The sequence below is a fragment of the Acinonyx jubatus genome, chromosome C2, assembly GCF_027475565.1.
Source record: "Acinonyx jubatus isolate Ajub_Pintada_27869175 chromosome C2, VMU_Ajub_asm_v1.0, whole genome shotgun sequence".
Classification (NCBI taxonomy): domain Eukaryota; kingdom Metazoa; phylum Chordata; class Mammalia; order Carnivora; family Felidae; genus Acinonyx; species Acinonyx jubatus.
Genome location: NC_069384.1, coordinates 54434854 through 54448014, shown reverse-complemented (window position 1 = coordinate 54448014; position 13161 = coordinate 54434854). Strand labels below are relative to the sequence as shown.

Here is a 13161-nt window from a genome sequence, read left to right as displayed (position 1 = left end):
CTCACTGTTAAACAGGGACATTAAAAACTAAGGCATTCTAATTTTCCAATTTCTGTCAGATTAGGAATAATTTAGAAGTATGCTAATATTAGGCGTAAATATAGAGAAATAATCTCACACTGCTATTGAAGGGCAAAGGGCAGGGTTATGTATTTTTAAGCACACACTTATACCTGACCCAGGGAATTCCCTACTCTGTATCCACTCTAAGGAAACACTCACATGTGCACAGGGGGCATGGTTATGAACAGTGGTATTTACAGAAGGAAAATATTGGGGAAAACCTAAGGGCTTATTAATGGGGAAGTGGATAAATCAACTACAGGATGTCTAAATTATGGAATAGTATGTCACAGTTAATTTTTAAAATGAAGTAATTTATGTATGGGCCAACATGAAAAAAAAAACTAAAATGTGTTATTGGGTTAAAAATAAGTTATGGAACTATAAATACAAACTATTTATATTTACATTTATATTTAATTATATATTTATTTATATTATTAATTATATATTATAATATGTTATATTATAATATTATAATATATTAATTATATATAATAATATACTATATTATTAATTATTTATATTATTTTATTTAATTACTTATATATTTAATTATATTTATACTTAATATTACATATTATACCTTTCACAGTAGAGAAAATGAAACTATTTCTACCTATATGTAAACACAAATGCATGTCAACACTTAGAAAAAATGTCTGGAAGGATTCATACCAAACTGATAATGGTGGTTACCTCTTGGGAAGGAACAAAGATTGGGTGTGAGAGCCAAGCAGACTTCAGATATAGATGTAGTAGTTGAATTTTTATAAGAGAATAATTTCATGTGTTATTACTATAATTTTTAAAATATTTAAGTCAAATGTTATCACCTAAGAAATTCTATTTGATGCATTTTTCCCTTACAGGAAAGAACTAGAAGTGAATCAGATGAGTTCAAAGGTGGAGAAGGAGAAAGGCCTGGTGGCTCAGCTTCAGAACATGGTTAAAGAGCTTCAGGTAATCATTTCTCATGTAGCTATATGTAGATTCATGGGTAATAATTGGTACTTTAATGACAAATGCTTTGCCAAGGTATCCATACCCTGAGGCAACCATGGACAGAAGCAGAAAAGAGCAGTGGTTAAGAAGGAAAACTGCCACATTCCACAGATAAGTGACTTGGAAAAATTACCTCTTAAGCTTAGATTTTCTTACCGTAATAAAAACAGGTAATTTGTCAAATATTTGTGGTGAACCAAACATTGTGCTAAAATCCTAGATACGTATTTTTTTCAGTTGTTAATCTTCCTGACAGCCTTTGAGCTAATATTATTAAATGCAATAGTACATTTAAGTGGTAAGCATAGTGCTTGATCTGTGGTGAGCATTCAGTGTTAGCAATTTCATTTTTTATGATGATTAGTCTTTGTGATTAGAAAACAATTCTATTTCTGTGCTGAAAATCTGTTTTGTACCTACTTGTAGTCTCAAAACATTATTTGGTAATGGGATGCTATTTATAAGTTTTAGACCATGTGGCTGTTTTACACTATTTGACCATGTTATAAAATAAGTATGAATGGATATATACACATACACACATATATGTAACTCCTCACATATGCTGTATGCATATACATCTGTATGATAGATGTTTTTCTTTTGGAGCTAAATATTTATCTCAGTAATGTAACCATTACTCAAAATAATTTTGAGCCTCTTTGTGATAATTATTTTCTGAGACATTTTAAATCAAATAAGAAAAACAGTCTCACTGATTTATAGGCATGATTTCAAACACAATATTAATCTCCAAGCGATTATCTATCATATTCACCAGGCTTGTCTTCAAGTGATACTTGACTTTATCCAAAATAAAAAGACTCAAAAATTTCAATTTATCCAAAAGACAAATTCTCTTACCTTCATGATTTAAAAAAAATGCTCTAGGGTGGCTCTAGGGTGCTCTAGGGTACCTGGGTGGCTCAGTCGGTTAAGTGTCCAACTTTGGCTCAGGTCATGATCTCCTGGTTTGTGGGTTCAAGCCCCGCATCAGGCTCTGTGCTGTCAGTTCAGAGCCTGGAGTTTGTTTGGATTCTGTCTCCCTCTCTCCTTGCCCCTCCCCCACTCATGCTCTGTCTCTCAAAAAATGAATAAACATTAAAACAATTTTTTTTAATGCTCTAAAGATTATTTCTGAAGAAATGTTCTAGAAATGTTTGTTTTAATGATAGTATTGTTTGGGACAAAGGTATTGGATCCCAGAATAACTAGTTGGAAGGGGATCACGTTTACTTGGATGTGGAAATCACAAATTTTTTAGCGCCTTCTCTGTCCCAACTCATCTACAGATCTGGTAGCCTACATATTGGCATGATCTAGAAATCGACATCCTCGAAGCCATGGTACTCTAATTTAAAGGAAAGGAAACATGCTCTAAAATAGATACTATCCTTTTTCACTCCCGTCCTAGCCTATGCCTAATTATTTAAGGTAATGTTATTAAACATCAGTGGCTTTCCTGTGCTGTACTATAATGATGCTATCAAGATTTGTAGAGCTATTTGCCCTTACACTACAAGAGTTTGGGGCTCTGAGAGGTCTTGTCACTAATTTCCTTTATCTAATAATTCTGCCTCTAATGGTATCAGATTACTACTCACCATAGCACTCCCCATTCCTCCACCCATTTTAATTCGTTACTTCGGATCTCTTGGTACTTGAAATCACCTGCAGACCAAGAAACCAAGTAACCAAGTTTGGCAGATCTGTGTGTGAAATTAAATTGATGCTGTTTCTTATGAGTAAGTTGCTTGAACTCAGATATTTATTTGATTCATCAGATATTTGCCCAAGATCCCAATAATTGAGATTGGTAAATGATTCCCAGATGCATGAGGTATTGTGTATAAAATTCATCATATTAGTTTTCATTAAGCTCTTGAAATTTTTTTTTCTTGTTCTATGAAAGGTGCTTCCTCTTCTTTTGGAAAGTCCTCTTTACTGTAGTTTCTCCTCCACGTATAGAATTTAATGAAGTTGCTCATCAACAAGGGCTGGGAGATCTGGAGGAAGGGCACATTTGAACTCTGGTCTTTGTAGTGATTTGGGGAAATCATTTAATTTCTATGTATTCTATCTTCTTTATAGAATGAAACCAAAGGTATTACATGACTTTTCTTAGTTTTGAAACAGTTTTAAAAAATACAGTAAAGCTCTTGAATATAAAATATGCTACAAGCGCTTAGTAAAAGTCAAAATTATTTATTGCTGCAGAATCAGATACAGGATTTGAAAAGGGAACTGGAAACTGAAAGGACCACTCGAGCCAAGATGGAGAGGGAGAGAGCTGACCTCACACAAGAACTGGAAGACTTGAATGAAAGGCTGGAGGAGGCAGGAGGCACCCGTTTGGCTCAGCTAGACATAATGAAGAAACAGGAAACAAAATTCCAGAAGCTTCGCCAAGACATGGAAGAGGCCACACTGCACTTTGAGGCAACTTCTGCCTCTTTGAAGAAGAGACATGCAGACAGCTTGTCTGAGCTCCAGGGCCGGCTAGAAAATCTACAACAGGTCAAGCAGAAATTGGAAAAAGACAAGAGTGACTTACAGCTAGAAGTGGGTGACCTCCTGACCAATGTTGAGCAGATGACCAGAGCTAAGGTAAGCATCCTCAAGTCTACCTTATGGACTTCAGGACATGGAAGTAGGTAGGGGAGGCAAAGGAAAAGAAAAATAAACTGGATTGGTGACTTGAGGTGTTTGCTAACGGAGGCTGTATTTCTTTAGATTGACTAGATCAGGCTTAAGCTCAGTGCGCGTTGTTAAGGTCACATGGCTATTACCTGACTGTAGCCTGACAGTAGCTTCTGGTTTAATTGGAGTTCCAGGCCATGTTTCTTGTGGGTTTTTCTGATGATGACATAAGTAAGTAGGCTAGAAAGTGAAGCCACTAGCTATGTGAGTCGTGTGTCTCTCTTGAAGAATGGCTTTGCGTTGGGAGCACACCTCAGGGGTGGCTCAGATACTCTAGGGTCTGTCTCGATGAATGGTGGATGCAAAGAACTTTGCTAAGGGGAGAGACTCTTTTCTCCTTCATGTTCTCTGGCATCTCTTTAACCAGCCAGCATGAGAAGGAAGTTTCACCATGTATTCTTTCTTCACCTAGACCACTAATCCATATAGTATAAGCTCTCATATCAAATGACTAGTATCAGATCACAGGTAATGGCCATCCTATCTTCTGGTAGTTGAGAGGAGGCTTAGTTTAGGTTAAGCAGAACAAATAGAGGCCTCCCTCATTTTACTGAGCTTTGCTTTATTGTGCCTCACAGATATTGTGGTTTTTACAATTGAAGGTTTGTGGCAACCCTGAGGAAGTCTATTGGTGCCATTGATGCAACAGCATATGTTCACTCCATGCCTCTGTGTCACGGTTTAGTAATTCTCACAACATTTAAAACTTTTTCATTATTATCATATTTATTATGGTGATCTGTGATCAGTCATCTGTGGTGTGACTATTATAATTATTTGAGAGTGCCAAGAACCATGCCCATATAAGACAGCAGACTTACTTGATAAGTGTGTGTGTTCTGACTGTTCCACCAACTGGCTATTCTCCTATCTTTCTCCCCCTCTCCTTAGGCCTCTCTATTCCCTGAAACACAACAATATTGAAATTAGGCCAAGTAATAACCCTACAATGTCTTCTAAGTGTTCAAGTGACGGGAAGAGTTGTTCATCTCTCACTTTAAATCAAAAGCTAGAAATGATTAAGCTTAGTGAGGAAGGCATGTTGGAGGCCAAGACTGGCTGAGAGCTAGCTAGGCCTCTTGTGCTAAATGGCTAGCCAAGTTGTGAATGCACAGGAAAAATTCTTGAAGGAAATTAAAAGTGCTACTTCAGTGAGCACATGAATTATAAGCAAGTGAAACAGCCTTATTGCTGATAATGGAGAAAGTTTGAGTGGTCTGGATAGGAGATCAAGCCAACTACAGCATTCCCTTAAGCCAAAGCCTAATCCAGAGCAAAAGCCTAACTCTCTTTAATTCTGTGAAGGCTGAGAGAGGTGAAGAAGCTGCAGGACATGGCTGAAACTAGCAGAGATTGGTTCATGATGTTTAAGGAAAGAAGCAGTCCCTATAAAATAAAAGTGTAAGGTGAAACAGCAAGTGCTGGTGTAGAAACTACAGCAAATTTACTAGCAGATCTAGCTAAGATACTTCATGAAGGTGGCTACACTAAATACAGATTTTCAATGTAGACAATCTTCTGTTGGAAGAAGATTCCATCTAGGACTTTCATAACTAGGGAGGAGAAGGCAATGCCTGGCTTCAAAGGACAGGCTAACTCCTGTTAGGAGCTAAAATTGAAGCCAGTGCCCACTTACCATTGTGAAAACCCTAGGGCCCTTAAGAATCATGCTAAATGTACTTTGCCTGTGCTTTAGAAATGGAACAACAAAGTCTGGATGACGACACATATTTAAAGTCCACTATTGAGATCTGCTCAGAAAAGAAGATTCCTTTCAAAGTAGTACTACTCGTCGACAATGCACCTGGTCACTGAAAAACTCTGATGAAGATATACAAGAAGATTCATGTTGTCTTCATGCCTGCTAACACAACATCCATCCTACAGCCCATGGATCAAAGAGTCATTTTGACTTTCAAATCTCATGATTTAAGAAATACATTTTGTAGGTCTATAGCTGCCACAGATAGTGATTCTTCTCATGGACCTGGGCAAAGTATATTGAAAACCTTCTGGAAAGCATTCACCATTCTAGATTAAAAACATTCATGATTCACAGGAAGAGGCCAAACATTAGCAGGAGTTTCGAAGAAGTTGGTTCCAATCCTTCCGGATAACTTTGAAAGGTTCAAGGTTCCACTGGAGGAAGTAACTGAAGATGTAGTAGAAAAAGCAAGAGAACTGGAATTAGAAGTGGAGCCTGAAGATGCACCTGAATTGCTGCAATCTCATGATACAACTTTAACAGATGAGGAGTTGCTTCCTATGGATGAGCAAAGAAAGTGGTTTCTTGAGATGGAACCTACTCCTGGTGAAGATGCTGTGAAGGTTATTGAAATGACAACAAAGGATTTAGAATATGATGTAAACTTAGTTGATCAAGCAGCAGCAGGGTTTGAGAGGATTGACTCCAATTCTGAAGGAGGTTCTGTGGGTAAAATGCTATCAAGCAGCATCACATGCTACACAGAAACCATTTATGAAAGGAAGAGTCAAATGATGTGTCAAAACTCATTGTTGTCTTATTCTCAGAAATTGCCATAGCCACCCTAGCCTTCAGCAACTAGCAGCCTGGTCAGTCAGCAGCCATCAACGTTGAGGCCAAGACCCTCCACCAACAAAAAGATTATGACTCATTGAAAGCTCGGTTGATGGTTAGCATTTTTTAACAATAAGGTATTTTAAATTATGACATACACATTGCTTTTTTAAAGACATAATGCTAATGTGCAGTTAATAGACTACAGTATAGGGTAAATATAACTTTTGTGTGCACTGGGAAACCAAAAACTTCACTGACTCACTTTATTGTGATAATACCTTTATTGCACTTGTCTGGAACTGACCCCACAACATCTCCAAGGTATGACTATAGCCAGTGTCACATTCTCCTTGTGAGCAGAATTTGGGAAGTTATCTGGGAAAGAGACAAACCAACAATAAAACTCAACTTTCATGGACCATGGCCAGAAAAATGCAGCATTTCTTCAGAGATACTGAGTGACTCCTAAAATATTTAGCCTTAATTCCCTTTAAAAAACCACATTGGGTAGAAAGAGACACAAAACATCCTGCTTTTCCTTCTCTTTCTCTCCACTCTTCCTGCCAATTATCTTAGAATATAAATCTAGTAAGGATTTAAGTCCTCTCTCCTCTATCTCATTTGTATCCTGCCTTTTATATGGACTCATCTTTCTCTCAGCAATGAAAGCATGCTTTCTCCATGCCCTGTAGGCTTCATTTGCTTTCCTCAGCCCAAATGAGACTCTAGAAGTCCTTACTCTTTATAATTTTCTCTGCCTCTTGTTTATCCTCAGGAATTCTTCTGTTTCTGCATATCTTAGTAGGAAGTCATAGTCACAAAACTGTTGATAGGTTCACCATAAATCCATACTAATTAGGTATGAATTTCATACTTTCCAATTTCCTCTAGAATTTCATTGATGCTCAGAAGTTCTTTATTCTTCTAATTCACCTTCTGTTTTATTTTAAACAAAATCCTCCCTCAGATTCTAACCCTGACTTTCTAAATCCTTTTCAATAAATGGTAAGACCTAACTGATAAAATCAAGACCATTCAGTATAACTTCTCTCTTCACCTTATATTTTTCTTACACTCATCCATTTCTTTCCTTCTTGTCCCAAAGAATAAAATATTTTTCCACATAACCATTACTCACCCATTGCAAAACAAACCAAAATAAAAAAGACTTTTCCTCAGACACTAGGAGAAGGAAGCAAGGTCTATCTATATCTGCCTTAATCTGTCTCCTTGACCAAAGAGTATTGTTCTATTTATCTATTGCTATATAACAAATCATCCCTAAACCTTGTAGCTTGAAATAGCAATTTATTATCATCTCCCTTGGTTCTGGGGTTGACTGGCTTAGCTCAGATGGCAGTTGAGACTGGAGTCATCTGAAGGTTTATTCATTCCCATGTCTGGCTCCTGAGCTGGGACAACCAGAACAGCTGGAGGCTAGATGGAAATCTCTCTCACCATGTGCCTAGTTTGGGTTTCCTCACAGCATGGCAGCCACAGAGAACTTGGACTTCTTACAAGGCAACTTAGGGAACAAAAGCAAGTATTACAAGAGACCAAGGCAGAAGCTGCAACAATTCTTGTGAGGCAGACTTACAATGCAGTGGAGTGATTCAGTTATAAGTCACAGGTAGGGGTCTACACAAAGGTATGAATACCAGAGGGTATGGCTCACTGGGGAGTCATCTTTGGAGACGAGTACCCACCACCCACTAGCACTCACTACCTCCTCACTCCTATAACTCCCTCAGTGTCTTTTCTTTCCCCTACATTACTTAAAAGTATTCTCTTAAATTGTTTTTTCAAAGATCAGTAATGTCTTCCTTTACTCAGATTAGCATGTCTAAAACCAAACTTATCACCTTCTTCTGAATCTAGTGTTTCTTCTGGACATTTCTGTCACTGACACCCTGTTTCTTCCCATCACCCAGGCTTAAAGCCTGTAAATGATTATGTGTTTCCTCCCTTGTTCTTTGCTTTCCAATCAATTCTTGCAGCAGGTCAATTCTTCACTGTCTTACAGTTTTCCATTCCATACCCACACACAGGTAGGACTTTCATTACCTTTTAACTGACTATTAATGTGGTTTCCTAAATTATTATTATTTTTTTGCTTCTAGTTTTTCTTTTCTCAATCTATCCCATATAGTATCCATATGAATATTTCTAGACATGGCTTTATAGAGTCATGTCCCTGCTTAACAGTGAACTCCAAATTGCTGCTTTTCAAGGTACCCTATGGCCTGTGATCTGACCCAATCTGCCCTGCCAATTTTAGATTCCATTACTGCTTCATGGACCTTCCATTTCAGCCAAGCTAACATGCTTGCCTTTCACCAAATATCTTTTCCCACCAATGTGCCTTTTCCAAACTAAGCCCTCTCCCTGGAATGCTCAAGTTCAACTTCCCGTATTAAAACTTTATCTATTTCAGAATTACTATAGCACTTTTGGGATCCCTCTTGTATTGTTGCATTATATAGTCTTTTAACTTTGCTTAAATAGAAAGCATCTCTAGGGCAGAAACTAGGTCTTATTTTACTCATGTTTACTACATGATATGCATAACCTGTATACTCAAGTACTAGCATTAACTTTTATATATGCCTTTTGGGAATTCTGTGGCACATAGATTCAGTGACTATCCAAGGTCATACAATTATGGCAGAGATGGGCCTTGACTCCAAATTCTGTTTATGTTGGTGTGTGGCCACATTGTGCTGCTACCTTAAGTATTTCCTGGTGGGATAAATTGATTATGTTCATTCTCATAGGCATATATATTATACTTAAATTTTTCTTGAATTGTTTATTTCATCTTTTCCTGAATTATAATGCCAGGAATGCCAATACTCAGTGGTACAGTGGAAACTGAAGCATTTTCAAAAAGCATATTATGCTGACAGAGAAGCCCAGGGAAATTTAGAAGTTATAGTCAATCTCACAATTATCTTGATTATTTTGAATTCCCATTGGTTCCTGCATTTCTGGGAGACAGCATTTTTAGGCAGCATTTTAAGAATCAGCTGTAAGATGAATGTACATTATTCCATTAAACTTTTCTTTCCTAGTATCAAAATTAATGCTATATTTATGCATTCTTTTGAAGGTACAACGATTTGAATGATATACCCTGTAAAGACTACCTTTAGATAAATAATTTCATTGTCTTTTGCAGATCCTGCTTATAAAAATACATTGTAAGTAGAAAACGCTATGCCAATGGTTAACATGGCCCATCAATACCTACCATTTGAAGCTATGCCTCAGAGCGCATGCCTTTTCTGTCTGTCCAGGTGGCTGCATGCTCTGCAGATATGCACAGCCCAGCTGGGCTTTACTACACAGGAGTCTCTTAAAAACTGGGGATTCTCTGGCTCCTTTGCTAGCCATTTCCACACACCATTGACTAAGTTGTCTCATAGAGCTCTGTGTTCTTTCACCCTCAGCAAACAGATGCATAGCATAGAATATTCAGGGCCATAAACAGAAGTGCTATTTCTCACACCTGGATGTCTTCTTCCTGGCCCAGTTAATGGGTCATTTATTATTGGAGACAACATAAAATAAAGATGGTTTACATAGTTACCATATTTTTATCCTGTTTCCTCTGGCACTCAGGACTCATGACAATATGAGCCAACTGGATGTCAATGTAACATTCCCTTTGTTATTACTACTTCATATAACAGATACTTAGGAGTCTAGTTTTGGCGCTTTTTTTTTTTTTGCCTCTGTACAGGCAGTTATCAGTTCATATCTTAATTCTAATACTCACTAGCTCTGTGAATTTGGACAAGATGTTTAGCTTTTCTGATTCTGTCTTCTCGTTTATAGAAAAGAGTCAATCTGAACTTTTAAGGATATTTTGTTGAAAAAAATCAGTGTGCCAACTTTGTAAAATTGCTTTTAGGAGTGAGAGCAAACCTGTTCAACATATGAAATATAAGTAGACATTTCCGACCATCTAAAGACTGTTACATTTATCAATACTACAGCCTTTTTAAAGTAGTAAGTGGAGAGTATGGATAACTGAATGTGCCTGACATTTAACATCAGTGCTCTATCCTACATGATGCTGATGGCATTGTATGAGAAGCTGGTCATTGAATCTCTGCCAAGTTTGGCTGCATACTCACCAGCAAGCCTGGGTATGCTATGGAAATCTTTGAGCTTGAACTACATGACATTCCTTATAAGCCTCCAAATGGGCATGCACCTGATTTGGCTCTTCACTGGTTTCCTAATCAGTGGATAATATCTTCACCAAGCTAAAAAATAAATTTGGGGGTTGGGGATTATAAGGAAAGCTTGAATGTGACCTCTAAGTAAATTTTAGTGGGCATGTTGGCAAATCTCTCACTAAGGCAGTAATTTGATTGTCTTAGACATATGTTAAGTACCTATTTTGTGTCCAGCACCACACACTGCCTTGGGAATATAAGAAGATGTAATCTAGTAGTTTTTCACTGGGGGTTTAGAATAGTCACTAGTGTAAGCTTGAAGAGGACAATCTTCAACACAGAATTGGCTCTAGCTGGAGGTCTCCAAGGTTTTTGTAGATTCAGGAATTTCCCAGAGGACTAAACCTGACATCTTAAAAATGTTCCTCATCTTTGGCCATTGCTACATCATACAAATTATATTAATATTCAGAATATTAGGCTTACCACCAGATTTCACATGTGTCACCATTTTCTTGGAATGCCATTGGTGTGATCCCTTCTTTGTTGTCTTAATTCTTCCTTTTCCATAGAACTCATTGTAAAAACAACGATCTCACGGGACTGTTGTATTGAACGAGATTTAATACATGTAAAGAGCAAAACACAAAAACAGCTACCTATGGAACTATGGATCTCTAGAACACCAATGTCCTTTCTGACCATATTAATAGCAAGGATGCAAATTAAAGCTAGGTAAAGGGACACAACCATTATACATCTGACAGTTCTTGGTCCTATTTTAGAATCTTGAGTCTCAAAGTCCTATCATTCCCTTTCAGAGTGTGGCAAAAAATCTGATGGTTAGGTTGGTTATTTAAATAGGTGGAGGTACAACGGCCAAATGGCATATTCCTTTCTCCAAGCACAAAATACCCATTCTGAGAAGCTGGAGTTTAGAATTGAGTGTTAACTCAACAGGGTTACCTTGAGCCTTCAGCCTTAGTGATCCAGAGGGTGCAGTTGCTTTGACAGTTCAAACTTCCATTAAGCCATGGCAGCTCAGATCTACCTACTTTCTCCTCTACTGCTTAGTCAGCGCTTTGGATTTCTTTCCTGCTTCCTCTGTTCCCTCCCTCTCCTTTGTATGTTCCCAGTTGTTTATTGAACTTCTTGTATGTACTACATACTATTCTAGGCACTTGGGGGGTGCTATCTGTGATCCAACAGAATCTCTATTCTCATGAAGCCTATTCTAGTGGGAGAGGAAGATAGTTAAATATATAACATAATGTCAGAAAGTGGCTGTGTACTTCATCAGTGTTTGGTATGTTTCCTTCTCCAAAAGAGCAAAGAATTCTAGAGAGGGTCCCAATACCCAGGGAATTTGGTTTCTCCATGACACCTACGGCTTAAGAAGTTTGGGCTCCTTAAAGTACCAGACCTTAAGTTTACTGTGTGTGATGAAATTAGAAGATACAGTTTTCCAAATGTTAGCTGTGGTCTTCAGAGCAGAAGAGAGCACAAGGGTCCCAGGAACCACCCTTTCCCTTTCTTTTTTTTTTATTTTTTTATTTTTTAACTTTTATTTATTTTTGAGATAGAGAGAGACAGAGCATGAATGGGGGAGGGTCAGAGAGAGGGAGACACAGAATCTGAAACAGGCTCCAGGCTCTGAGCTGTCAGCACAGAGCCCGACGCGGGGCTCGAACTCACGGAGATCATGACCTGAGCCGAAGTCGGCCGCCCAACCGACTGAGCCACCCAGGCACCCCATACCATTTCCCTTTCTTATGCAGCTAATTCAGCAGGAACTCCATGAGCCATGTTCAACTCTTCATTCTCAACCCTAGGCTAACTCTGAGAAGCTCTGTAGTCTGTATGAAGAGCGCTTGAATGAAGCAAATGTGAAACTAGATGAAGTGAGTCAGTTGGCAAATGACCTAAAAGCACAGAAGACAAAGCTACGGAGTGAGAATGGTAAGTAAATGTGCTGCTTCATTTGTGAGCCAGCCTCGGTCCCAGCAGCCTGGTGGAGGGACTCCTGAGATGATGAATCAGTTACTGAAACTGAGTGAATATTTAAAGATTCTAGGGGAGGAATGCAGTCTCTGGGTTAACCTTGTCCACGGACATGCTCTTGTCTGGTAAAGGTCCCCCCCCTCCCCCGTGCTGCTTTGGGAGGCTCCACCCAGCTCTCCTTCGGGAAGGAGAAAAGCACTATGCAGTTGGAGGAAGCAACTCTCAAGATCAAAAGATGACAGGGGCTGTCCACACAGCCTGTAAGGCATGACTTTTTATAGTGTCAACCTCATTGAAACAGACATTTTTTCTAATTTTCAATAATAAACCCATACTTTTTTTTATACTTAGTAAAAGCTATAGTCTATGCAATAGCCTACAAAGGCCACATAATTGGACCCCTCATTATCTCTCTGACCTCTTCTACTACTTTCCCTTTCTCTCATTCTGCCTTGGCTGAGTTTTTAACACACCAGGCACATTCGCGTCCTAGGGTCTTGCTCTAGCCTCTTCCTCTGCCCAGAATACTCTGTTAATTCTCCAGAGACTTGAAGATGAAGGCTAATCAAACAGATATCTGGGGACGTCAGGATAGGCCTTGTTGAGAAGGCAACATTTGAGTGCTCTCAACCACTCTCTGCTTCTTTTTTTAGAGTATTTAATACC

The 13161-nt window shown here is 38.4% G+C and overlaps 1 protein-coding gene across 1 annotated transcript in view; it reads left to right on the top strand.

The window, feature by feature from the left end:
* The window catches only part of MYH15 (myosin heavy chain 15), a 147284-nt gene that overhangs the window by 77201 nt on the left and 56922 nt on the right, over nucleotides 1–13161 (top strand). The window contains exons 26-28 of the mRNA XM_053220806.1: nucleotides 936–1026; nucleotides 3286–3675; nucleotides 12327–12453. Of these exons, the coding sequence (XP_053076781.1) occupies nucleotides 936–1026; nucleotides 3286–3675; nucleotides 12327–12453 (608 nt within the window). The remainder of the gene's footprint in view (nucleotides 1–935; nucleotides 1027–3285; nucleotides 3676–12326; nucleotides 12454–13161) is intronic.